This window comes from Rhinopithecus bieti, unplaced genomic scaffold (assembly GCF_001698545.2).
Source record: "Rhinopithecus bieti isolate Rb0 unplaced genomic scaffold, ASM169854v2 scaffold_62012, whole genome shotgun sequence".
NCBI lineage: Eukaryota > Metazoa > Chordata > Mammalia > Primates > Cercopithecidae > Rhinopithecus > Rhinopithecus bieti.
Window position 1 is genome coordinate 181,959 of NW_016823354.1, and position 27,034 is coordinate 208,992.

Here is a 27,034-nt window from a genome sequence, read left to right on the forward strand (position 1 = left end):
TGGGAGGCTGTCTATGCTACATCAGGCCATGCAGCTTCATCTGGTTCTCTTGGGACACTCGTGCTCCATGCCTGTTGCCATGTTATGAGGAAGTCATAGGCAGAGGCTGGGTGGAGGTGCTCCAGTCCGCTGTCAGGCAGGCCCAGAGTCCTCCTGGCCCAGGTGAGAAGGAGGTAACTATGCAGGTGAAGGAACCTGCACATGAATCCCGCCAAGGCTGGGACCTTATAGCACAGGGACAGGCCATCCCTACTGTGCCAGCTGTTTCATACCCCTGAGTTTAGGGTAGTTTGTGACACAGCAGGAGATAAGCAAAGAGGGGATTTTGTGACTTCCCCCAACCCTGGTCATCATTCCTTTCTCAACACGTATCTGCTGGAACCCATGAGGGGATAGGGGTTGTACAGGCAGCTCAAGGTCAAATCCTAGATCCACTGTTTTCTCTGTCCCTGTAAAACAGTGGGGGCAGGATTAGAATCAGGGCACATTTGACAGGACCCCCTGCACTACCCCCAAGCCACTGCACACACCCTAGCCCCTGACAACATTTGAGTCTGGGGTCTCAGGTCACTAGTTGGTGACATGTTCCTCCTGGCTCTGGCTTCCCATGAGGACCTCAATTTGGGTAATTCTGGAAGGCTGCATGGAAGAGGCAGGATTTGAGCTGTAAAGAATAGGCAGAGTTGAAATAATTGTGATATTGTTTATGTTAAAATACTATATTAACAATTATATTTATTGTATTAACATTAAAATACTATAAATTTAATATATCCTGAAAATAATACTTTTTGCAGAAATGTTTGACAGAAAAAGTATAAAGAAAAAACAAAACAATCTTTGTAATTTCAGTGCCCAGAAATCATCATGGCTGATGTGTTGGTGTATTTCCTACATTTCTACCATCCAACTCAGACCAGGCTGCAGCCTTTAGCAAGCTTTCCCAGCTCATGCAGGGCAGAGACCAGCTGGCAGGAGAGATCCCATCACCAGCAGAAGTGCCCATGTTTGGGCCATGTGGCCTCCAAGGAGGGTGCCAGCTCAGTGCCCTCCGTGCCCAGACAGAACTACTTAGGGTCCCCAGGCCAAGGCTGCTCCTTCTCTGCCCTGCACCGACTGCCGCAGAGGCTCTCACAACCATTCCTCCTGCCTCAAGCCATTCACGTCGGAATCACCTTGGGTAAGGTGGACTCTGCAACTTCGACCTCGACCTCTCGGATTCAAGCATTTCTCCTGCCTCAGCCTCCCGAGTAGCTGGGAGTACAGACTCGCGCCACTACGCCCAGCTAAATTTTTTTGTATTTTTAGTAGAGACTAAAAAATCCATGGGTTTTTGCCATGTTGGTCAGGCTGGTCTCGAACTCCTGAACCTCAGGTGATCCGCCTGCCTCGGCCTCCCAAAGTCCTGGGATTACAGGTATGAGCCACCGCGCCTGGCCGACTTGATCTGTTGTATAGGGACATCCTTGAAGATGGTGCATCCTTCCTGCTGCAGACTATTCTTGGCTCTCAAGTCTCCAAGCACAAACAATAACCCGTAGACTCAGGACAGTGTAAATCTATCCTCAGGAGGGCAAAGGAAGCCACTTCTCTAAGCACGCCGGGGCATCCTGGCGGCCGCTCAACAGATGTCTGGATCAGTCTGAATCCTGGGCACCCGGGAGAGGAAATGAATTCCCTTCATCAGCGGCCTCAAGAGCACCCAGCAGCCCTCCTCCACCGGGGACAAATTATTCTCTCCACCCAAGAATGTTTGCAATCCTTCGGATGGCAGTTTTCCAAGACCAACCACTTGAATGCCCTCTCTACCCTCATACAAGCAAGACCTATTCCTTGCTGGGAAAGTATGGGGTGTGTGACCGTCTTGAACCTTTAAAGGGCTGGACCCATAGCTGCTGCACCCGGGGGCACAGCTGATGGGAGAGGAGAAGCGGCCTCTTCTCTGCATGGGGATGTGGGGAGCCGCTCAGGGAGAGAAAACGAGGCCTTTACAGCACCGGTTTAACAGCGTCGGCCACGCCACTCCCCGCACAGATCTTAGGCTTCGCTTTGGGTCCGGCTCCATGCCCGCCGGACGTCCCCACGGTCCGCGGCCCTCGGGAGGCCAGGCCCTGGGGGCTGAGCTCTGATCTGGGACCGGAGGCCACACTCACAGGCAAGTCCGGAGGGCTCTGCCCGGGGCATGTGCGCTCCCTCAGCCGGCCCTGCGCAGACCCCGGGGCTCCACACCACCCCGCTAGCGGCTGAGAACCTGGAGGCGGCAGCTGCACACTCGCCCTTGCGGCTTGCCCTGCGACCTGCGCGGCCATGTGAGCCAGCGCAGCCAATCAGAGGCTCACCCTGGACTCCGTCCCGGGCTGGGGGGCGTGGCTGGGGGCGTGGCTGGAGCGTGGCTGGAGGGCGTGGGCGGGAGGTATCCGCGGCCTGTCTGCGCTGCCGCCTTTGCTCCCGCGTCTGTGTAGGAGGTTGTGGCCGGCCGGCGAGTCCGCGAGTGACTTAACATTCTCTAAAAATACTCCATTTTTGAACTTCGACTACCTGGGCTGGCCTGCTCACTGTGTCCCTGCTCTCCTCTGCTTCTCTGCTCCTTCGGTCTTGTGTGCTGGGGACAAGTGGGCCTTTCCAGTTTCCTGCAGCCGCCTTTGGTCTGTAGGAAGGCAGTGGCGCAGGGAGCGTTGGGAGCCCGCGGCTGCAGGGCTCAAGGCGGCGACGGCGAAGCGGCCTGCCCCACCCGCCACCCCTACCCGCAGGATGCGCATCGCCGGTGCAGCCCGGGTCCTGACCCCCACCCCCCCCAACAGACCCAGTTCCGCCGCGACCTGGCAGCTGCACCTCTTCGGCCCTTTGAGCTCTTCCCTCCTTATTTCTCAGTTGCATTCTACACTGAGATTCTTTTATTTCTTTGCGATTTTAGACGGTATCCGCCGGCTCTCTACCATGGACACTCAGTGAGGATTTGGTTCTCTTAGGTATGAACCCTGTGCTTCGCCTCCTGTGAGCTCCAAGTCTCATTTCATCAGTTTTGGGATGCATCAGTATTTGGTGTTTACACTATTATGGTTATGTAAATATTGTTCCCAGCTGAGCTGTGCAGTACACTGTGACAACATTTTCTATTTTGTGTTGTTTGTTTTCCTGGGAATTCGTAATAGCCTGTTTTCTTCTTGCATCAAGCTGGACACTCAGTGGATCCTTTCAAATATAGAGACATGACCTTCGGTTCTGGGAAGCTGGAAGGCTGTTTTTACAAGCTCTCAACTCATCTTGTTTCCGTCCCCACCTGCCCCTCCACTTCCAGAGGGACCTTGTGACTCCCAGGCTGTGTTTCTGGGGGGCCTCTGGCTTTGAATGGTCCCCTCGACATGCAGAATTTGGTTGCGGCTTCCTCCACTCTGCCTAGGTGATTGCTATTAATTTTCCAGCTTTGAAAATTCTGTAGGCTGGACACGGTGGTTCGCGTCTGTAATCCCAGCACTTTGGGAGGCTGAGTTAGGAAGATCACTTGAGTCCAGGAATTCGAGACCAGCCTGGGCAACGTGGCAAGACCCCGTCTCTACAAAAAAAATGTAAAATTAGTGGCACGTGGTGGTGCACGCTTGTGGGCCCAGCTACTCTGGAGCTTGAAGCGGGAGGATCACTTGAGTCCAGGAGGTTGAGGCTGCAGTGAGCAGCGATTACGCCACTGCAATCCAGTCTGGGTGCTAGAGAGAGACCCTGTCTCCAAAAAAAAAAAGTTCTGTAAACTTTTTGTCCTTGTCATTGACTTTCTTTGTCATTGACTTTCTTTATAAGTTTGCGACTTAAACATTTTTCCATATATTGTCATCTTAGTGGGATTAGGAGAGGGAAAGGAGAAAAATATCCTTATTCATTCCATGTTAGCTAGAAGTACCTCTCACTCTCTGAGCACCTGCTGTGCGCCACAGCCTATTTTAAGCCAGCCCTCATCCCCAGTTTCACATAGCTCTTTCTGTCACCCAGTCCTGAGCAGAGAAGACACTTCCTCCAGGAAGGTCTCTCTGACCACCCAGTGCTTCTCTGCTACCTCACTCAGCTCTACTTTGGTTCATACCCTTACTGCTATTTGAAATTATAGATTACGTTCATCCATGCTGAATTTGCCTTATTTCTCAAGCTCCTCCAGAAGACTTGCCCCATAAAGGCAGGAGGTTTTCACTGCCCCGTGAAGGCAGGGACCTGTCTGTCTTGCTTTTCACTGTATCCTCAGTGCTTCCCGTAGTGTCAGGCAAAACCAGATGCTGAGGAAGCACATGGAATGGATGGATGGGTTTGAGCATGACACCACTTCAGGATTGCTTAAGAAAAAGCTAATAATGGTCCAAGCTTACTGGGAATGAAAGACCCTGCCATGAAAGGGTGAGACATTCATCGTGGGAGGGACATAAGCACAGGCTTGGATGGCCGAAAAGGGACAGAAGCACTGATGGGAACGGATAGGGTGACCTCCAAGGCCTGGCTGAGACAAATCATTGGCTCAAGGTTACTTGGCTACTTCCTGGCTTAGATTAGAAAACAGCCCTTTGAAGGCAGATATGCTGGACGCACCTGTGTGGTGGAGTAAGCCCCATTGGGATGCTTCTGCCTCTCTGCTCCCTGGTTGTGTGATCTCGTGGGCAAGTTGCTTCATCTCTGTGTCTACAGTACTTCTCACCCATCACGGGGCAATAAGAACAGCCCTGTGGTCTTGGCATCTAGATATGAAGCACAGGCTTGAACTAAAAAGCCCGACACACAGTAGCTGTTATGGTGATGGCTTGGGTTAAAAATCTGGTGTCATCCTTCCTAGTGGTGGGACCTGGGCAAGCTGCTTGAAGCCTTGGGCCTCTGTTTCTTCATCTGTAAGATGAAGGGCTAACCACACCCACTTCCCTGGAGTGTGTGTCAAGTCACGAGGCCTGGCATGCCACAGGTGCCACTAAATGTTGTCCCCTTGACTGCCCCCTGCCTGCTGGGCAGGAAGTGCTATGTTTGAGAACCCTGGGCAGGGAGACACCATGTTGAGGCTCCTTGGACCCCTGGATTGGTGTTGGGGGCAGTCACAGGGTTGTCTGTGCAACCCTGCAGGGAACCAGGCAGGCCAGACTCAACTGCTCTGTTAGAAGCAGAGTTGGCGGCTTTCCAGAAAGCAGTGAAGGGAGCTCAAGGGGAGTTTGTGTTGCTCAGAAGCAGGGTGTTGCAAAACATTTTAATGGAAGTGTGGGCAGGAAAAGGCAGGGAAAACTGTCTCCATCTGACAGAACAGATTTCAAGCAATAGCTCTGCCATTACCAGCTGTCTTGGATGCTTCTGGGCACCTCTCTGAGCCTCGATTTTCTCATCTGTTTAGTGGAGATGATGATAATAGTGGACACCTTCTTGGGACATTGAAAACTTTCCTCCACTCTACAAGTATTCACTGAGCACCTACTGTGTGCCAGGGACACTGCAGTGACCAAAGCAAAGGCACTGCTCCCATGCAGCTTGCATCACAGTGAGTCCACAAGATGCTGTGCTTGGAGGGACTAGCACATAGTAGGAGCTGTAAAAAATGCGACTTGCTGTTTTGCTAGTGGAGCTAGTCACTTGTGTGAATTCATCTTTTGATATTTGAGAGTGATGACGATTTAAATAAAGCAGGTGAGCCTCTGTTGAGGTTTCTTTCTCTATATTTCGACTTCAGAACCGGCCCCTGAATAAAAGATGCTCAGGAACCACATATTGCTGCCTCCAGGCTTCTCACGTTTTCACTTTTCCACCACCTCCAGCATGGCCCGATGCTGTTCTGGGGAGAACCAGTCACAGGCCCTGTTTTCAAGCAGCAGGAGTCCGATGGGAGAGGCAGACAGGGGCACAGCTACTGACAGGGCAGGTGAGCCATAGTGAGAGGGGCTGGGGCAGGGGCCCTGGGCAGAGCAGTGTCAGACAGGGCCTCCTGTCCCGTCTTCAGAATTGGGCCTCAAAGGAGCAGAGGGAATGTGTCAGGTGGGAAGGCAGGAAAGGGCATTCCTGGCCGAGGGAACAGCCTTTGCAAAGAAAGGTTCAAGGAGGAAAGCTTGAATTGGGAGTGGCTGGACTGAGGGATGTCTGGAGAAGTCACCAGGGGTTGGAGTGTTGGAAGGTCTCCATCTACGGAGCCAGGGCAGGATTTAGAACTTGGCCAGCCGTGTTTGGGAAGGCTGTGGCTGCAGTGTGGAAGGCCTGGGGGCAGGAAGCTCAGAGAAGAGGAGGCTAGATGGCGATCAAAGCCGTGTGGGCAGTGAATTCTGAGCGCCTGGGCACTCTAGAGCACTGCTGTGCCCTGGTCACCAGAGGGCGCTGTGGGGCAGCAAGCAGTGGAGGCCCCAGCTGGCGGCAAGGCCATGCATATACTATGTGCACCGCTGTGCCTGTGGGTTGTGTCTGTGGACGTGCCCATGTGGTCCCTCCACATGCACGTACACGCTTGTGCACCCCCTTGTGTTCATGTGCGTGTGCATGTGTATTTGAGGTATGTGGACTAGCACAGGTGTGAAGGGGTGCTTGGGAGTATGTCCAAGGGGTGTATATAGGTGAGAACAGGGGCCCCTCAGCTCCCACCACCCAGTCACATCGGTCTCCTTGTTACTCACCTACAAGCCATCCACCTCAGGGCCCTTGCACGCTTCTCCCCTACATATCCTTGTGGGCCCTTCCCTTACGTCCTTTGGCTTACTTACGTCCTTTGGTCTCTGCTTATATGGCACCTTCCAGGGAGGCTTTTCCTGACCTCCCTCCTTAAAATTTTAGGCCCCATGTCCAGACACACACCCTGTCCCCTACCCTACTTTTCCCTATAGCGTTTGTCTTTTTTTTTTTTTTTTTTTGAAACAGGGTCTTGCTGTCTGCCAGGCTGGAGTGCAATGGCATATCCTTGGCTCACTGCAGCCTTGACCTCCTGGGTTCAAGTGATCCTCCCACCTCAGCCTCCCGAGTAGCTGGTGCATGCCACTATACCCAGCCAACTTTTTTTTTTTTTTTTTTTTTTTTTTTTTTTGTAGAGACGAGGTTTTGCCTTGTTGCCCAGGCTGGTCTGAAACTACTGGGCTCAAACGATCCACCTGCCTTGGCCTCCTAAAGTGCTGGGACTATAGGTGTGAGCCACCATGCCTGGCCTGTCATAATTTGACTTAGGCATTTTGCTTGTCTGGCTCCCACACCAGGGCATACCTCCCCAGGGAGTTGTGTCCATCTTGTTCAATGTTGTGTTCTCAGTGCCGGTCACACAAGTAAGTGCTCAACGAATACCTGTTGAATGAATGAAGGAGCTGCCCACATCCTGGGCTTGGGTCAGCAGCCTCTCTCTCTCTCTTTTTTTCCCATCACCAATATTTATTGAGCATTTACAGTGTACTAGGCACAATAGAACATACAGAAAACATTGTCCCTGCTGTTGAGGAGCTTACAATCTAAAAGAAAAAATACAGCTCTTTTAAAATGGCATTTTTGTTTGGTGTTTTCTGCAAAGTACCAAGGAAATATTTTGTAAAGTGAGCTTTGGGTATAACAGCCCCATCATTATTTAGAGAATAGAGGAAGAAGAAAGAGGAAGGATTTTAAAGGCAGACAATGACAGACCATTCAGGATAGGTAGGGTTTTAAAGGGAGATAAACACAATGCCATCAACTAAGGAGAGATTTGCTGCAGTAAATAGGATGAGGGAAATAGTCTGTGGGGTGCAAGCAAAGGAAGCAGGGTGTCGTAGACATTGAGTGGAGCCAGAAAGATCATGTGGCCTTTTTCCAAGTACGTGGCCACCAAGTAGGAATGGTTGGTGACAAGACAGAAGGCTAAAAAAGGAAGGTAATCTCGTGCACCTGACAAATAGAAAGAATAAAGGATCAAAATCGAAAGCAGGCTATGAGAGTATCAAGAAATTCTTAAAAACCAAAAAGTGATTTGGAAGCACAAAACTTATAGTTAATGCTATTGAGTCAGCCTCTTTCTACAGCCTTCTGTCACCCCAGGTCCTGCCCACCTCAGATCATGCTTGCATCCTGACTTTGGCCACAATCCTTCCCATCCAGAGACTGAGTTTCCTGCATCCGCAGAGAGCGGGTTTGGGACTTTTTTCCTAGGAGTCAAGGTAAGAGGCAGCCTCTTGTGACCCATGTCAAACATTTCTTCTGATTTCTGCGTGGTCATGGAGTTCCCCAGCCTTACTGTGCCACTTACAGACAGAAAGAAATCAAGAGATGTCACTATAGCAAGCCAGCAAGAGACCTTTGTCTCTGATGGTCCTTGATCGTACTTCTTGAGCTGCAGCAATGCAGCTGTGCATCCCAGTCTGGCCCCTCACCTTGTCCTCATGTGTGGCCCTTTTTACATCTCCAACCCATTGCCTCTGCTGTTCCTTTCCAGGGATGCTCTTCTTGCTTCTCTGCCTGGCAAGCTCCTACTGGTCCTTAAAGTTCCAGTCTCAAAATCACCTCCTCTGAGAGGCCTTCCCTGACCCCACCCAGATGGAGATGCCTGCATCACCCAGGCACCCTACTGGGATTTTTGCTCATGCATCTATTTATAGCACTCACATGGAGTTTTGTGATTCCTGGGCTGTTTATCGGGCTCCTGACTAATCCACAAACTGCTTGTATGCAAGGGCCCGTCTGAGTCATCTGGCTGCCAAGGAGGTTGGCACGGGACTGGAGTCGCTTCACCCTGGTCTGTGGATGCTTTCCTCCTTCCTTTTTTCATTCCTCAAATATTTATCAGGAACCTACTATGTGCCTGGTTCTGGGCTGTGCATTGGGAACACAGCAGGGAATGAGGTGCAGATGGTCTGGAGGGAGAGCTGTGTTAAAAACTGAGTCAGTAACAAAGGCATCAGCAGCATGAGTGTTGTGCCTCAGTTTGGGGACCATGATGGGAAGGCTTCTTAGGCGTGTTCATTTAGGAGGCAGTCTGAGGGATGAGAGGGAACCAGCCCCAGGAGGCTTGAGTGGAGGAATGTCCTGGGCAGGAGCAGCAAGGGTGAAGCTCCTGCGGCCGGACCATCACTGGCATATTTGAGGGGCAACACTAAGACTCTTGAACATCCCAAGGAGCAGAGTGCACAAGGCAGAGTGTCGGGGAGCAGAAGTCAAGGCTGTTGGCCGGTGCCTGAATCCAGAAAACTCGCCGGACCAGCCTTGCAGTTCTAGTAGAAAGGAAACTGCTACTAGATGCCCACTTTATGGATGGATAAGCGCAGGTCACCAGGGATGATATGGCCAGGATGGAGGCAGCCCACAGTGTTTTTGAACTCACATTTCCTGGGCACCTAGTGAGTGCCAGGCCCTAGGCCAGGTGTTTCCACTCCTGAACTCATGAAATGCTTTCAGAGACCTTCTTGTCCCCATGGGATAGGTAAACTGAGGCACAGAACTGCTCAGTGACTTCTTTAAGGACATCCAGCTAGTAAGTGGAGGAATTGGTATTGGAACTCATGCCTGTCTGAGCCCCAGACTCATGATTTTCCATCCCACTGCCTGGGAAGGGTGAACAGGGAAGGGTGAGCAGGAAGAGAATGGTGATGGCTGCAAGGCTTCCCTCTTATCTCATGTGGCCCTCCCCACTCTGTGTGCATGGGGCCCTGCATCACCCCCACTTTACACCTGGGCAAGCAGAGGTCAGGCCCTGCCTCAAGCGTTTCTAGCAGGTGGTGGAATCTGCTTCCCTCACGTGAGGTCCCTGACAGGGTACACACTCATGTCTGCCTGGAGGCCAGGAGCTGACCCCTTGACCTTTGCCTGGTACATTCTGCCTTCACTAGCCCTGACTTTACATCCAGAGTCATCTGATCCCAGCGCCAGATTGGTCAGCGGTTCCTGAAATCCCCCGAGGTTCCGTGTGGGAGCAGAGAGAGGACTGGTCCATCCAGACATTATGCAGATGGGCAGACTGAGATCTTAGGAGAGGAGAGAACCAAGGTCCAGGAGAGAGCCAGGATGGAGCCTCTGGGCTCGTGGGATAAAATGCGCCGCATGCTGCCTCACTCCCTCTGAGATAGTTTCCCCCTGTGTAGAACAGGGGCAGCAGCAACCAGCCACGACAACTCCTCGTGCTGCCTCGTCACCGGGCATCGCTGAGCTCACCACCAACCCCGCGCCCTGGCCGGGCGCCTGGAGCGCGGGCGCGGGTGGACGTTTGCTGGCGCCGGGCCCTCAGTGCGTGTCAGTGAGCAGCGCCGTCAGACAGCTGTCACCGCCGCCCGCTCACAGATGCGTAGACTGAGGCTCAGGTGTCACGACCTGACCAAGGCTAGTTCCGCTACAAAGTTGCCGACTCGGCTCTGAACCCGGGTCCAATTTACAGAAAAGGAAACTGAAGCCCAGAGACACCAGGGAGCTTGCTGGGGTGAGGCAGCTGCAGGTTCAGAGAGCCAGGAGGCAGCCTAGCAGCGCACTTTTAACCCCTGCCCGCCTCGCCAGGCCCAGCTGTGCCACCTTTAGGGATCTCGGGTTTTTTCCAGACGACGCACCCAGGAGAACGCGCCCACACATCGCACCAGCCGGGGCTGCGCGTCTGGGGGTGCTGGGCGGGGCGTGGCGCCTGCAAGGAGCAGCGAGCTCAGTGGGTCCCGGGAGTGGGTGGGGCTTGCGTGTTGACGGGCAGTGCGAGGGGCGCGGCTTTAGTCCAGGTGGGCGGAGCCTGACCGGACTTGGGTTTTTCGGGCGGCGGGCGGCTGGCTGACTTGACAGAGAGCGGGAGGGGCCCGGATCCTGGGCCCACGGAAGGTGGGGCGTGTAATTGACAGGCAGGGACACACCGGCGTCTGATAGGCAGGGGACGGGCCTTGGAAACGAAAGGGCCAATCGGGCACGCAGGGGCGGGGCCTGAGTCAGCGCCGTTCGGCCGGGGTCCCCCAGGCGCTGCCCAGTCTGGCTCCGGCGCCGCCCGTCGCGGACTCGTCCTTGCTGCAGTCGCCGCCGCCGCCTCTGCTCCTCCGCCTGGCCCGCGCCGTCTGCCCGCAGCCATGAGCGTGCTCGGCCCCGGTGGAGCCCGCAGTCCTCTAGATTAGTCCCCACCGCCGTCCAGGACCCGCTTGCAGCATGGAGTCGCCCGCCTCAAGCCAGCCCGCCAGCATGCCCCAGTCCAAAGGTAGGCGCTCCCGGCCGGAACCTCGGCCTGACCCCGCGCCCAATCTGGGGCCGGGCTGCAAACCCCGACCGAATTTCTTTGGTCCCACCCCATCCTGTTCTCGACCTGGCAGCGGCGTCCAGTCCCGGAACCCCTTCCTGTTCGGGGTCCCGGGACCGGCCGCAGCCTGGGTCCTCACCTGGACCCCCAGGTTAGGCCTTGGGACTGCATTCAGGCCCGAGATCACCCAGGCTGGACCCAGACTAGGACTTTGTTCTGCTCACCCCATCCAAGTCAGGAGCCTCACTCTGACCTCATTTGGGCCTTATGGCTGCAGCGTGGACAGGAACTCTCCCAGTCTTCTCCCTCAGAGGGACCCAGGTGAGATTCACACTGGCCTCCACCTGCGTCCTTGGGCAGCACACACTCCCATTTCCAACTAGGGGTCCCAGGGCTGTATCCAGGCTGGGATTTAACTTAAGTCTCCATCTGGGCCCCAGAGTGCTCCTGTTGTTTCGGACCTCACTATACCCGCTATGAGGGTGCTCTGGCTACACCCCAGCTCGGAACTCCCCGTCCTTCTCTCCCCCAGCTCTTATCTTTGTAGGCCCTATGTTGCCCCTTCCCTGGCTGGCCTGCACCCTGTCCTGCAGCCCTGTGCTCCCAGGAAGCTCCCTTGTCCTCCCACCCCTCCCTAAGGTACAGCCCCCTCACTACTGGCTTCTCTCTGTCTTGAGTTGCAAACTTCTCCCTGAACTTGGGGTTCTCACCCCATCTTATTCCTCTCCTGGCTGCCTGGGATCTGGGCCAACCGCCAGGCCAGGGTGCTGGCTGTGCAAGGGATTTGCTCTTCTCCAAGTAGCTGGCCTTCCTGGAAATTTTTGTGAGGTGGCAGCAGCAGGATTTGTCATGCGGAGGGGGAAGGATGAGACTCGGAGGGCAAAAGGGGAATTTTTTTTTCAGGAAGAGGAAAGGATGTTTTTGGTGCGTCGGAGTTTCAGTAGGCTGGGTTGTGTGAGAGATTTCCAAACCGGACATAGCCGTAATGAATGGGCTGCCTCCTGGCTCTCTGAACCTGCAGCTGCTTCACCCCAGCAAGCTCCCTGGTGTCTCTGGGCCTCAGTTTTCTTTTCTGTAAATTGGAAGTAATCACACTGGCTTCTGTGGATGCGCGAGTGTGGCGTGGGGTGGTGAATACAAAAGAGCTCTGAGGTGTTCGCTCAGCATAGAGCCTGGCGGAGAGCCGGTGCTCACCAGGGGACACTGGCTGCACACATCTGGCTATTGTTTCCATTCTTCTTGCTGGAAAGGCCTCCACTGCTGGAACTGCAGCCGCAGAGTGAGCAGGAGGAAGCATCTAGCAGCGGGCACCTAGTGGGCCCCTCATCGGGGATCAGCCGCTCCTCTGCTCTGGAGGGCGCAGGCCAGTGGGAGCCCTGTGGGGGCTTGGGGAGGGCATGGGCTCTTCCTGGCCCCTGCTGCTGGCTGCTATGGTGGCTGGAGCCGGGTGGGCAGGATAATTATGCCTTACATAAGTGGGAGGCCGGATCCCTGACCATTGCCCAACCACTGTGAGTAACTCAGGAGGCACTTGAGGGGGGAGGTGTCTGGGGAGGGACTTGCACTGCACAGACCTCGTGGAGCTTGGGAACCAGGAAATCAGACACTTCTCCACTCCGGAGAGCTTGGGGAAGGGTAGGAAGCCCTGTTTGTTTTGGAGGCTTTTTAGCTCTCCAGGCAGAGAATGCCTCATCAAAATAAAAGTTCCAGTCGCAGAGTTGCGAAGGGAGAGGGGTCGCAGATGTGGTGAGAATGCTGTGAGAGGGCCAAAATGAACTTCTAGATATGGACCCAGGTCGCAGATGAAATTGAGGGAGCTGGAGGGTCAGGGACTTCCCTCAGGCCCAGGGACCCTGTCGTCTCTTTGGGATCTGGGGAAGGATGTGACAGAGCCACAATGCCCTTCACCAAAAACCCTATGAGCTTCTTCTTTTTTTCCATATGCCATGCATTTTCTCATTTATTCCTCATAGCCCCATTTACAGATAAGGAAACTGAGGTGTTAAGTGCCTTGTCTGAGGCCACGCAGCTGTGACAGGCGGAGCTAGGGTCCCCCCTAGGACTGTGTCCCCACAGTGGCCTTCCCCATGCTCCCTTATGTGCCCCTCCCATGCTGGATGCCTGAGCTGAGCTGGTGGGGTGCCCCCACCCCTGGCCTTGCTCAGAGCATGTGCAGTGGGCCTGTGCTCATGGTCATGTCAGACCTAGAGGACAGACTGAGGCAGAGGTGCTGCTGCTTCTGTGCACAGTGCTTTACGCTGGGCCTGTTGCATACTCGCTGCAAAATCCCACTCATTTGACAGATGCAGAACTGAGCTTGGATGGAGGAGTAGCCGGACGGCTCCCACAGGTGGAGATCGTCACCCCGTGCCTGCCCCATCCTGGGCACTGGGCCTCCCAGCACTGAGCCCTTCTCCACCTTCTCAAAGGAATTTGAACAAAGCAGGGAGTGGCTGGCGCTTGACCTTACTGGAGCTTTACCTTTGAGCTTCCTGCCTTGCAGCAGGTACCCTGCCCTGTCCTTCCTGCCATGGGCCTGGGGAGTTTTCCGTGAGTGTGTGAGGCCCTCAGGCCCACAGCTCTGCTGGTTTTCCCCTGGCCTTCTTGCCCACATGGCCATCTCTGGCTGGGATCAGAGGCCAAGTGGCCGGCACTGGGGCCAGTGGGTGGGAGCATGTGTGCAAGCCACATTTGTCCTTGGAGGGTACCACGTGTGTCCTGTTGTCGTTCAGAACATGGGTTCTGCCCCTTCTGCCCTAAGAGTGCCACCTGTGGGGGCACTTCATGGCTAATCTTCACACAGCTTGGACTGTGGCTGTAGGACTCCTGACTGCCCGATGGGGACACTGAGGTTTCATGGAGTACTGTTGTATCCTAGCCCTGCCTATTGTGGCCATCCCCCCATCCCCCGGCTGTCGGAAAGACTGGAGGTGGCACCTCGGGGACTTCCCCCACCCCTCTTGTGACGCACAGGAAACTCTCTGTCAGCCAACCCATGGCCCAGGGCCCAAAGGGAGCAAAGTTCTCAGTTGGCCTGTGTGAGGAGAAGGCCGGGGCAGCGGAGGCTTCCGGCGGTGAGTCAGCGGGCACTGAGTGCTGACTCACCCACTGGGCATGCCAGCCGGCTGCCTACAGCTTAAAGGGGCAATGCCTGCTGGCCTGGTGGGTGGGGAGGGGGTTACGTCTCCTGCAGGTGGCACCTAGCCCTGAGCTGGGGCACTGGAGGTGGCCCCTTCCTGCACCTCGGACTAGGCTGGGAACCCCTGGGTAGGCCCTCTGTGCCCCACCCAGGAACTTCCTCTATTAGGCAAGGGGCTCTGCTTCCTCTTGCTCACAGAGCAGGAGCAGGTGGCAGTGACTGTTTACCACCCTTGGTCCAGGGGACACCTCAGGTTCAGCTGTGCATCTGGGACTCAGGGAGGGCGAGGAGCAGAGGTTGTGCAGGGTCGGCTGGGGTGGGACCCGACCTGAGCTCCTGGAAGATGGTGATGTGGAGAGGCTAAGACCTCAGTTTCCAGAGCCTGACTGCCTGGGTTCATACCCCAGCTCTGTCCCTTTTGCGATGTGACGTGGCACCAGTTGCATCTGGTCCACTCCCTGCACTCTGTAAAAGATTTCTGTTCCCTGGGCATGGCCCAGCTCTCAGAGGAGAAGCCTCCATTTCCTCATCCGCAGACTGGGAATGGGGACCCTGCCTGTCTGGATGTAGACAGTTCCATTCCACACTTGCTAAGTGTCAGGCACGAATCATAGTGAGACTGCCCTCTGCCCACAGAGAACCCAGCCGAGGCACGCCTCTGCCAGGCAGGAAGCCTGGGGCCTGGGCTCTGCTGGGAGGAGCCTGGGTTCGAATCCTGGTTCCACTACTTCCTTACTTGGGCAAGTCTTGTGCCCTCTCTAGCCCTCAGTCTCCTCTTCTGTAAAGTGGGAGTAAACACCCTTCCTTGCAGGGTAGTGGTCGAGACTGAAGATAGCATTTGTCAAGTGAATGGCATCTGTTATTACTTTATTATTGTTACTTTTGTAAGTGTAGTTCGTTGGTAGGTGGATAAACAGTGACAGGGCTTTGTGACGATGGGCTCGTAGGCGCTGTGACGCAAGGCGTCTTGGCAGCAGGGTCCTTTCATGCAGGCCAGAGTTTACCAGGCTTTAGGGCCTCTTAACCCACTGGTCCCCAAGGTGGGGCTGGGGACTGCCACTGGCCTCCTGGGCCTTCCTGGGGAGGGCAAGTGGGGAACAGAGAGCTGCCCTGCCCCTGGCTTTGGCATGCAGCATGAACAGGATGGTGCAGGGAAGGTGGGGTGGGACCTGGAATCAGGACGCAGGCCCCTGGGCCAGCCTGGGAAGCAGGAGGGCCTGGGATTGTGGTTCTAGGGGCTCAGTCCTGAGTCAGGGGTGTTGGTGGGTGGTGGGCCAAGCTGAAGGGAGCAACTGGGCACAGGGTCATGATGCCAGTGTCTTAGGAGGGGTCCCAGAGGAGGGCTGCCGGGCAGCAGCATGGAGGACACCGCATTGTGGCAGGGCCACACGACTGATGCCTGCATGCTGTCCATGCCTGCCCTTGGCCATACCTCCTGGCGCTGCCCACCTCCGTCAGGCCTGTCTGCCCAGTGGCTTCTGCAGATGCCTCCCCAAAGCAGTGGCCCTGGAAACCTCAAACAGCCTCATGTCAAGGGCATGAAGGCCATACAGGGCCAGGGGAGGCAGAAGCAGCTTGCTGGACCCCTTGCAGCTTCCAGATACCAGACCTGACTGCAGCAGCTCCAGAGAGGGCCCCAGGCTTTCTTCCCCTGACCCCAGTCCTGGGCATATGTCCCTGTCACCTCCCTGCCATGCATTCCAGGGCCACCCTCCCTGGTTTCTCTGGGGAGGCCATGTCCAGCTGACCCTCTCCCAGCTGGTCCCCTGCCCAGGGTGGCCGGCACCACCTCCTGCCATGCGGCCCATGGCCGGGATTGCACCTGGCTCTGCTGATACCTCCTGGTGGCTGTATGGAGTGCCCTGACTATCCTCGCCTGCATCACTGTGCTGATGCCCCCAAGAGCTTCCAAGGCCTGTCCCAAGGTTTGCATGTGCCAGTGTGTGCGGTGATGCCATGACAAACCAGGGGCCTGCCTCACTGGGGCAGGGCTGCAAAGGGCTGTGGATGCCAGCGGTGCATTCAGACCTAATCAGGAGGTGTGTAGGGGGTGGGGAGCACTGCTGCCTGGGAGGGTTGCTTTGGTGGTGTCAATTGGCAGCTGAGGCACACATGGGAGGCCTGCCCAGGACGGCTCTGGGTATGGGGATGGAGACAGCTCCCATCCTCTTGCTATTCTGCTCTCACCTGGCTTAGCCTTCTGGTCAACCCTATAGCCTCCTGCCGTTGGCATGGCACACTGCATCCCGGATGGCTGGGGCAGTCCCCAGGGTGGTGTGGGCAGACACTCGTTGGGCAAGTCTGCAGGAACTTCCAGGTGGCAGGGCTGGTTCTAGGCCAGCTCTGCCCTGACCCCTGTTGTGACCTTCCCCAGCCTTAGTGTCTGCTGAAGACAGGAGTGAATCACACCTACCTCTCAGGGCTGCTGTCAAGGGTGAGTGAGACCTGGCAAGTCCCGGGAGCCCCTAGGTGCTGGTCAGCGCTGAATTTGAACCTGATGTCTATGCTAGCATTTCCATCACCAAGATCCCCGTTTTTGATATCTCTCATCATCAACCCCATGCTGTATAAGATTTTGATAGAAATGATAAATCCCAGCCTTTGGGAGACCGAGGCAGGAGGATCATTTGAGGGCAGGAGTTCACGACCAGCCTGGGCAACACAGGGAGAGCTCATCTCTACAAAAAACAGAAAAAATTGGCTGGGCATGGTGGCACACATCTGCAGTCCCAGCTACTCAGGAGGCAAAGGTGGGAGGATCGTTTGTGCCTGGGAGGTTGAGGCTGCAGTGAGCGCCACTGCACTCCAGCCTGGGTGACAGAGTGATACTTGGTATCTTTAAAAAAAAAAAAAGTAGGCCGGGCGCGATGGCTCACACCTGTAATCCCAGCACTTTGGGAGGCCAAGGTGGGCAGATCATGAGGTCAGGAGATTGAGAACATCCTGGCTAACATGGTAAAACCCCGTCTCTACTAAAAACACACAAAAAATTAGCTGCACGTGGTGGCGGGTGCCTGTAGTCCCATCTACTCGGGAGGCTGAGGCAGGAGAATGGCGTGAAACGGGAGGCGGAGCTTGCAGTAAGCCGAGATCCCCCCACTGCACTCCAGTCTGGGGGACAGAGGGAGACTCCATCTCAAAAAAAAATAAATAAATAAAAATAGAAGTAGTGATAACAATGAAGCACAGATGGCGTTTGTTCAGAAGGTTTGTTTTCCATTCTGCAGCAGCAGCAGCACTGGCCTGTCGACAGTGCAGGTGGCCGGGATGGCCTTGCTGACCTCATGCTGGGCCCACGTGGGGACCTTTGGAGCACAGCCCACGATCCTAGTGCAAGGAATGTCCCATTCTTCTGATGCTCTGGGAGGGCTGAGCATCTCTTGTGGGTCCCCCTCCCCTGCATGGCCTCTTAAAGCCTGAGCATGGGGCCTACCCCACAGTGTGGGAGCCTGGGCCAGAGTCCCACCCATCTGACCCATTTTGTGCCAGGGATTTTGTGTGCATGGACTTTTTTTTTTTTTTTGAGATGGAGTCTCGCTCTGTTGCNCAGCTCTCAGAGGAGAAGCCTCCATTTCCTCATCCGCAGACTGGGAATGGGGACCCTGCCTGTCTGGATGTAGACAGTTCCATTCCACACTTGCTAAGTGTCAGGCACGAATCATAGTGAGACTGCCCTCTGCCCACAGAGAACCCAGCCGAGGCACGCCTCTGCCAGGCAGGAAGCCTGGGGGCCTGGGCTCTGCTGGGAGGAGCCTGGGTTCGAATCCTGGTTCCACTACTTCCTTACTTGGGCAAGTCTTGTGCCCTCTCTAGCCCTCAGTCTCCTCTTCTGTAAAGTGGGAGTAAACACCCTTCCTTGCAGGGTAGTGGTCGAGACTGAAGATAGCATTTGTCAAGTGAATGGCATCTGTTATTACTTTATTATTGTTACTTTTGTAAGTGTAGTTCGTTGGTAGGTGGATAAACAGTGACAGGGCTTTGTGACGATGGGCTCGTAGGCGCTGTGACGCAAGGCGTCTTGGCAGCAGGGTCCTTTCATGCAGGCCAGAGTTTACCAGGCTTTAGGGCCTCTTAACCCACTGGTCCCCAAGGTGGGGCTGGGGACTGCCACTGGCCTCCTGGGCCTTCCTGGGGAGGGCAAGTGGGGAACAGAGAGCTGCCCTGCCCCTGGCTTTGGCATGCAGCATGAACAGGATGGTGCAGGGAAGGTGGGGTGGGACCTGGAATCAGGACGCAGGCCCCTGGGCCAGCCTGGGAAGCAGGAGGGCCTGGGATTGTGGTTCTAGGGGCTCAGTCCTGAGTCAGGGGTGTTGGTGGGTGGTGGGCCAAGCTGAAGGGAGCAACTGGGCACAGGGTCATGATGCCAGTGTCTTAGGAGGGGTCCCAGAGGAGGGCTGCCGGGCAGCAGCATGGAGGACACCGCATTGTGGCAGGGCCACACGACTGATGCCTGCATGCTGTCCATGCCTGCCCTTGGCCATACCTCCTGGCGCTGCCCACCTCCGTCAGGCCTGTCTGCCCAGTGGCTTCTGCAGATGCCTCCCCAAAGCAGTGGCCCTGGAAACCTCAAACAGCCTCATGTCAAGGGCATGAAGGCCATACAGGGCCAGGGGAGGCAGAAGCAGCTTGCTGGACCCCTTGCAGCTTCCAGATACCAGACCTGACTGCAGCAGCTCCAGAGAGGGCCCCAGGCTTTCTTCCCCTGACCCCAGTCCTGGGCATATGTCCCTGTCACCTCCCTGCCATGCATTCCAGGGCCACCCTCCCTGGTTTCTCTGGGGAGGCCATGTCCAGCTGACCCTCTCCCAGCTGGTCCCCTGCCCAGGGTGGCCGGCACCACCTCCTGCCATGCGGCCCATGGCCGGGATTGCACCTGGCTCTGCTGATACCTCCTGGTGGCTGTATGGAGTGCCCTGACTATCCTCGCCTGCATCACTGTGCTGATGCCCCCAAGAGCTTCCAAGGCCTGTCCCAAGGTTTGCATGTGCCAGTGTGTGCGGTGATGCCATGACAAACCAGGGGCCTGCCTCACTGGGGCAGGGCTGCAAAGGGCTGTGGATGCCAGCGGTGCATTCAGACCTAATCAGGAGGTGTGTAGGGGGTGGGGAGCACTGCTGCCTGGGAGGGTTGCTTTGGTGGTGTCAATTGGCAGCTGAGGCACACATGGGAGGCCTGCCCAGGACGGCTCTGGGTATGGGGATGGAGACAGCTCCCATCCTCTTGCTATTCTGCTCTCACCTGGCTTAGCCTTCTGGTCAACCCTATAGCCTCCTGCCGTTGGCATGGCACACTGCATCCCGGATGGCTGGGGCAGTCCCCAGGGTGGTGTGGGCAGACACTCGTTGGGCAAGTCTGCAGGAACTTCCAGGTGGCAGGGCTGGTTCTAGGCCAGCTCTGCCCTGACCCCTGTTGTGACCTTCCCCAGCCTTAGTGTCTGCTGAAGACAGGAGTGAATCACACCTACCTCTCAGGGCTGCTGTCAAGGGTGAGTGAGACCTGGCAAGTCCCGGGAGCCCCTAGGTGCTGGTCAGCGCTGAATTTGAACCTGATGTCTATGCTAGCATTTCCATCACCAAGATCCCCGTTTTGATATCTCTCATCATCAACCCCATGCTGTATAAGATTTTGATAGAAATGATAAATCCCAGCCTTTGGGAGACCGAGGCAGGAGGATCATTTGAGGGCAGGAGTTCACGACCAGCCTGGGCAACACAGGGAGAGCTCATCTCTACAAAAAACAGAAAAAATTGGCTGGGCATGGTGGCACACATCTGCAGTCCCAGCTACTCAGGAGGCAAAGGTGGGAGGATCGTTTGTGCCTGGGAGGTTGAGGCTGCAGTGAGCGCCACTGCACTCCAGCCTGGGTGACAGAGTGATACTTGGTATCTTTAAAAAAAAAAAAAGTAGGCCGGGCGCGATGGCTCACACCTGTAATCCCAGCACTTTGGGAGGCCAAGGTGGGCAGATCATGAGGTCAGGAGATTGAGAACATCCTGGCTAACATGGTAAAACCCCGTCTCTACTAAAACACACAAAAAATTAGCTGCACGTGGTGGCGGGTGCCTGTAGTCCCATCTACTCGGGAGGCTGAGGCAGGAGAATGGCGTGAAACGGGAGGCGGAGCTTGCAGTAAGCCGAGATCCCCCCACTGCACTCCAGTCTGGGGACAGAGGGAGACTCCATCTCAAAAAAAAATAAATAAATAAAATAGAAGTAGTGATAACAATGAAGCACAGATGGCGTTTGTTCAGAAGGTTTGTTTTCCATTCTGCAGCAGCAGCAGCACTGGCCTGTCGACAGTGCAGGTGGCCGGGATGGCCTTGCTGACCTCATGCTGGGCCCACGTGGGGACCTTTGGAGCACAGCCCACGATCCTAGTGCAAGGAATGTCCCATTCTTCTGATGCTCTGGGAGGGCTGAGCATCTCTTGTGGGTCCCCTCCCCTGCATGGCCTCTTAAAGCCTGAGCATGGGGCCTACCCCACAGTGTGGGAGCCTGGGCCAGAGTCCCACCCATCTGACCCATTTTGTGCCAGGGATTTTGTGTGCATGGACTTTTTTTTTTTTTTTGAGATGGAGTCTCGCTCTGTTGCCCAGGCTGGAGAGCAGTGGCACGATCTCTGCTCACTGCAACCTCCGCCTCCCAGGTTCACGCCATTCTCCCGCCTCAGCCTCCCAAGTACCTGGGACTACAGGCGTCTGCCACTATGCCCAGCTAATTTTTTTGTATTTTTAGGGGTTTCACTGTGTTAAACAGGACAGTCTCAATCTCCTGACCTCATGATCTGCCTGTCTCGGCTTCCCAAAGTGCTGGGATTACAGGCGTGAGCCACACTGTGTCCGGCCCATGGACTTGTTTAGTCTTCATGGCTACCCAGCAACCTGGGTGTGTTGTCATCACCCCATCTTAGGAGTGAGTAAACGGAGGCCTGGTGGGACCGTCACCTGCTCAAGGTCACGAAGGACTGTCCTGGGAGCATGGCTTTGTCTTTACAACTCCTGACCCTTGCTCATCCTTTCCCAGAGGTCATGGCCCCTTCACCCGTTCGTGGAACATCAAGGGAGGAAACCAAGGTGTGCACAGAGAGGGAGAGCGGCTGGCTCCGAGGCTGGCATGGGCCGACACTGTGATGGTTGCTCCGCTGAGGTGTGGGGAAGGCAGGAGCTGGGGCCCAGGCTGGGGACCTGACTCTGCTGCTGCACTGGTGCTTCACCTCAGGCGTGTCCTGGGGCCCCTGGTGTCAGCGTCTGCACTGGGCAGTCTCTGAGGCACCGTCTAGCCCGAGCAGCCTGCTGCTGGGGCTCTGCTGTGCTCAGTGAGCCTGGCTGCCCCTTCAGACAGAGCAGGGCACTGGGGTTGGCTTAAAGCAGATCTCTTTGTTTCTTCTTTTCTTTAAATTGCCTGCGCTTGAGTAACCTTTATTGCACAGGGCAGGAATCTCAAAGGGACAAAAAGACAGTCTCTTGTTTCTCCTTGGAATACTCTGTACAGAGACCAGCATTTTCTTTTCTTTTCTTTTTTTTTTTGAGACAGGGTCTCACTCTGTTGCCCAGTGGCACAGTCATGGCTCACTGCAGCTCAGACGATCCTCTCACCTCAGCCTCCCAGGTAACTGGGACTGCAGGCACGCACCACCACACCCACTACATTTTTGTTTTGTTTTGTTTTTTGTAGAGACAGGATTTTTGTCATGTTGCCCAAGCCTGTATTGAACTCCTGAGCTCAAGTAATCCACCCACCCCGGCCTCCCAAAGTGCTGGGATTACAGGCATGCGCTACGCTATCACGCCTGGCTAATTTTTGTATTTTTAGTAGAGACAGGGTTTCACCATGTTGGCCAGACTGATCTCAAACTCCTGACCTCAAGTGATCCTCCTGCCTTGGCCTCCCAAAGTGCTGGGATTATAGGCGTGAGCCACCTCGCCTGGTCTGACCAGCATTTTCTTTCTCACACTGCTGTCCTCCTGCTGCTCTTGGCTCTTCCTGTCCCTGGGAGGCCGCTCCTCACATCCTGCTGAGGACCTGCAGGATCCTCACCAATTCCATGTGCCAGCCTTTGATTCTATAAACCCTGGGCCTCAGTTTCCCCATCTGCAGCATGGAGATCACATTAGTACCTGCCTCAAGGGGTTGCTGAGAGGATCAAATGAGATGTAATGAAAGTAATTTCCACAGGCCAGGAGCATAGTAGGTACTCACTAAATGTTAGTGGGTGTTGTAGTGTGGGGGTAAGCCTCTCAAAGTGGAATTTCTGGGTGCAGAAGGATGGACATTTTGATGGTCATGGGGCATGGAGGACCCAGACCGCTGAGGTCTGGCCATGGGAGGCCAGGCCGTACCCTGATGCCTGCAGCCACCTGCTGTGGGCCCCCTATCTTTCACACGCCTTGTGCCCAGGCCACTCTGCCCAGGGTCCTCCTGTGTTGCCTCCTTCTCTCCTCAGCAAGGCCTGTACCTCTGGCCCTTCCCTACATCCTTCCCTCCAAATCACAAGTGGTTCCATGTTGCAGGAGGGCCATGGTTGTCTCTGCTGGGCTGTGGGCATTGGGCGGAAGGACCCTCTGGTAGCCATGGGTGCCCCTGTGCAGCTTAGCACCTGGCCTCCCACTAGATGTTAGGGGTGCTCTCCTCGACGCATGTATGGTCCGAGCATCACTGGGAGGGGGCACTGCCAGTAGGGTAGGCTGGGGGCTCCCAGTCTCTGCAGCTGAGAAGTCCCTGTAGTGTGGAGAGGTGGGAGGGTGTGAGGCCCTAGAGCCAGGCCTGACCAGGTGGCCTCTCACAGCAGGCAGAGCTTGTGGAGGGCAGAGCCTTGGTCACTCCTCTTCACCCTAGCCTACTGCACTCCTACGAGGTGAGGATAGAGAAGGTAGGGCCTGCAGTGGCCGTGTGTGAGGCTGGATGGTACAGCCTGGGCCTGGCATGGAGCAGGCGCTTGGGTAGATGGGAGGACCTTCCCCTTGTCCTGCATCCTCTCCAGAGCCTGAGACAGGGGCCCCAGGACCTCAGGGCAAGGGGCCCTGCCTGAAGGTGCATGGCCACCCGCTACTGCCCGCAGGTGCTTGGCAGTGGCGCATGCAATGCCTCAGGACCTCTGATGGCACCTGTCCTGGGGACAGGGGCCAGTGTCTGGCAGATCGCAGCCAAACGCATTCACTATCGAGGTACCTCTGCCCACACAAAAGCCTGCGCCCACTTCTCAGGGCCTCAGTTTTCCCGGTGCCATGGAGTGGGCTGGCTTTGTTGCTGTCCCTCTGAGGGACCCTGCGGAATAGAGGTGGCCTAGGGCAGGGCAGTGCCTCTTGCTGTTCACATCTCCCAGCCCCTATGGCTCCTTCCCTGGCGGGCCCAGAACTTCTACAGTGGAACAGGGACCTCCTGGAACATCCAGAAGTCATGTGAGGGCAGTGAACTAGGAGCAGGGGTTACTTTTGTCGTCAGAAACCTGGTGATGCTCCTTCACATGGCATGGTGTGGCGCGGCGTGGTGTGGCGCGGTGTGGGGGCTGCCTTTATGAGTGGAGGCAGAGCAGAGGCTGTGAGGAGGGGTTGTCACCTTACCCCTGTGGGTGACCGTTAGCGGGCCACACAGCTCAGTCTCCCCAGGCCCAGGATGGAAGGAGCAGCCGAAGTGGGGGCCCTGCCCTCAGGCTGTTGCTGTTTGGATGTTGGAGCCAGGCAGACCTGCCTTTATGGCCACTCCTCACCAGATGCCCACCGTGTGGCCTCTCTGAGTCGCCTCTTCTCCCGCATGCTTGGTACAACAGATACGTGAACTTCCCCTACTCCCTCGTGGAGTCACTGAGAGGGTGGACAGGGATGGTCTGGGGCTGAGGGTGGTGTTATCTCTGGAGCTGTGCACTCCCAGATGGTCCCATCTAATCTCCACGCGCCAGGCATTGCTACGGCATGGCGCTGATAAACCCCGGGAGGTTGGTCTGTAGTCTCCGCTTCACATAGGTCCAGAGAGGTGAAGCCACTTGCCTGAGGGCACACAGCAGGGAAGGGGCAGAGTTGCCGTTGAGCCCAGGCCTTGACTCCAGAGTGTGTGTTCACAGGTGACCTGCCGACTGGCTGGCTGAGATGGTAACACAGAACAGCCACCTATGGGACTCCACAGCAGAGAAACCAGCGGGCCACAGGGAGAGCCGGTCACTGGGGCCTGAGCGGTCAGGCAGCCTCTCTGAACTGGTGAAAGGCAAGACCATGTGGGAGCTGGCACAGTCGCAGGGAAGAGCATTTCAGGCAGAGGGAAGGGCATGCGTGAAGGCCCTGCGATGGGAAAGCAGGTGTCTCATTCAGAGAAGGGCTCACTCAAGGGTTGGGTGTCTAGTCGGGCGTGAGTGGGAGGAGATAGGGCAGAGCTGCCACGTCCAGTGAGAGTTTTGTCCTAGTCTGGGGGCACCTCTCTTTACCTGTAGTGTAGCCTCAGGTCAGTGGCTGAATTCTGGTCAGTTTCCATTTCCTCACCCCTGCCTGGGGGCTGCTTTGAGGCTAGAGTATGTGGAGGACACCCCAGGACACCCCGTGCTGGGAACTGGGCAGGCGGGCTTGTCATGGGTTGCCAGTGGACGCCGAGAGCCTCTGTTTGTTGTGGTGACGGTCGCCACAACGGCTGCACCTGGGCAGCCCCGGGCTGCCTGGCCATCTGGGCCCAGCTCTGACGTCTGTGGCAGCCTGAGGCCTGTTTCTGGGCTGTCTCCATGACGGCCTCACCCACTCTGTCTGACAGCTGGGTGGCTTCCCTGTGGAGCCTGCGGCCCTCCTGATGCAAGTCCGGTGTCCCCAACAGGCAGGTGGATGCAGAGGCCAGGCCATATATCTTCCAGGCCTGTGAGGAGCGTGGTCCCCACCCATCCAGCCCATATGTGCAGGTGCCCTTGACAGGTGGGGAAACTGAGGCTTGGTGAAAGGGGGGCACATGATACAACATCCCCAAATCCCAGGGCGTGAGGTGGGTGGCAGGCCGGGCCAGAGGAACCAAGAGCAGAGAGAGTGCAGGGAGGGTATGGCATGGACCCCACAGGAAAAGGATGGGACTGCAAGGGGCTGGGGCAAGGTCAAGGCCCAAGGTCTCTGTGCAGAGCTTTAATTTTTAACAGAAAATATTTTATATTCTGATTACAAAAAGCCTGATATCAGGAATAAAAGCTACCTGTAATTCTCATTACGTAGGGCAGTTTTTTTTCTTTTCTTTTCTTTTCTTTTCACCTCTGCAGAGAGGCTGGTCATATCTATGGTGACCATTTATGGGCCACAACAGGTCCCCATCTGTGCAGTGAACCCTGTGCTGAGCACCTTGCAGACGTGATTTTGCTTCGTCCTGCAGCACTGTGCGGGGCAGGTGGGTGGCATTTCTGCCTCAAGCTGTTTTGTACATGAGGAACCCAAGGTGCAGAGTAGGGCACCTTGCCAGGGTCGCAGAGCTGGGGTTTACTATGGCTGCCCTACTCCAAGCCCAGAACCCCTGAAGTTCAGACACTTTGGCCCAGAGGCAGGATAGAAGTGGCCTCGGGAGCTGCTGGCCCTGTGTGCCATGGTTTTTCTTGTTAGAGTGTGCTGAGCCTCTGCGTCTCCAGACTCTGTTGCCGTTTGTTGTTGAGCATGAGACTTGGACCCGTCCTTCAGCCTCAGGGAGGCCTCCCTGTGGCAGGGGTGCTGTGAGCCGTAGCCTGGCTTGTTGGGGTCTCCAAGTCAACAAACTCAGGAGGGACTCTAGCCAGAACCCTGACTTGCTGCGCAGCCTGGGGCAAGTGGCTTCACCTCTCTGAGCCTGTTCCCCAAGTAAAGTGAGGTTGAGAGCCCCTCCCTGTTGGGCTGTGGGAGCATCTGGAGTCACAGATGAGAAGGGCCCTGCCTGTGGCCAGTGCTGTGGCTCTGACAGACTCACAGTGAGACCCGTGCAGTCCCTGACAGCCAGGGTGTTGCTGCATCTTAAAATGAGTTGAAAACGCCTCACACAGGGGTAGTGACTAGGCAATTGGTTCACCGGGTGAGCGGTTAGCAGGCAGGCACCCAGTGCATGTGGCGGCAGCTGCTGCTGGCTCTGTCTGTGGATGCCGTTGTTTCCTGAAGCCTCTGGGGCCTGGCCGCGGGGTCCCCGGGGCGGCTTTGGTGGAAAGGCTGCAGGTATCTGCTTGCCTGGCTCCTGCACTCTGCCCACCTGCCCCAGGATGGACCCTGGGACCCCAGTCCCCGCCAAGGCTATTCTGTTTCCTGTTGTTCTGGCCTTGTCTTCCTAGTGGCGGTAACCACCCTTTGCCCTCTGTCCGGGCTGGGTTGGCTACTGGGCCCCAGTGCGTGGCTCTCAGATGGGGCCACAAGTCTGCGTTGCACTGTGGCCAAGGCTGGATCTGAACCTGACTTGGAGGCGGCTTCAGAGACTGGGGTCTTCTTGGCAGATGGCAGCAGGGCCATGGGCAGTTTCCAGGCCCCAGTGCCAGCGGCCAGGCTGAGCCAGCAGCAGTGAGTGGGGTATGGTGGGTGAGGGCCAAGGTGTGGCAGGACCATGCTTGAGAAATGGGGCAGAAGCTCCCGCAAGGGCAGGAATGTGGCCAGCGTGTCTGTACTGGGTGGTCTCGGGGAGCTGTATCACTCCCAGCCCTGCTGCCTGATGGTGCCAGAGCACCAGGTGACCCTGCCATCTCTGATCCTTGCTTCTCCTGCCTGTGGAGTGGCGGCTATGCCTTCTTCAAAGGGCAGCCCTGACTACAGGGAGCTCCCTCTGCATGCCAGCCCCACTGTGCCTGGAGCCCCAGAAAT

General features: G+C 56.1%; 1 protein-coding gene across 3 annotated transcripts in view; it reads left to right on the forward strand.

Moving 5' to 3' along the window:
• Positions 1-10,812: 10,812 nt before the first annotated feature.
• The window catches only part of MAP2K3 (mitogen-activated protein kinase kinase 3), a 34,182-nt gene continuing 17,960 nt past the window's right edge, over positions 10,813-27,034 (forward strand). For 2 of the 3 annotated variants that reach the window (XM_017861378.1, XM_017861379.1), the window contains exon 1: positions 10,813-11,095. In XM_017861378.1, the coding sequence (XP_017716867.1) occupies positions 11,047-11,095 (49 nt within the window). In that variant the 5' untranslated portion in view covers positions 10,813-11,046. Of the gene's footprint in view, positions 11,096-11,354; positions 11,456-27,034 lie in introns of those variants that run through there. The other variant, XM_017861380.1, reaches the window with a different exon arrangement.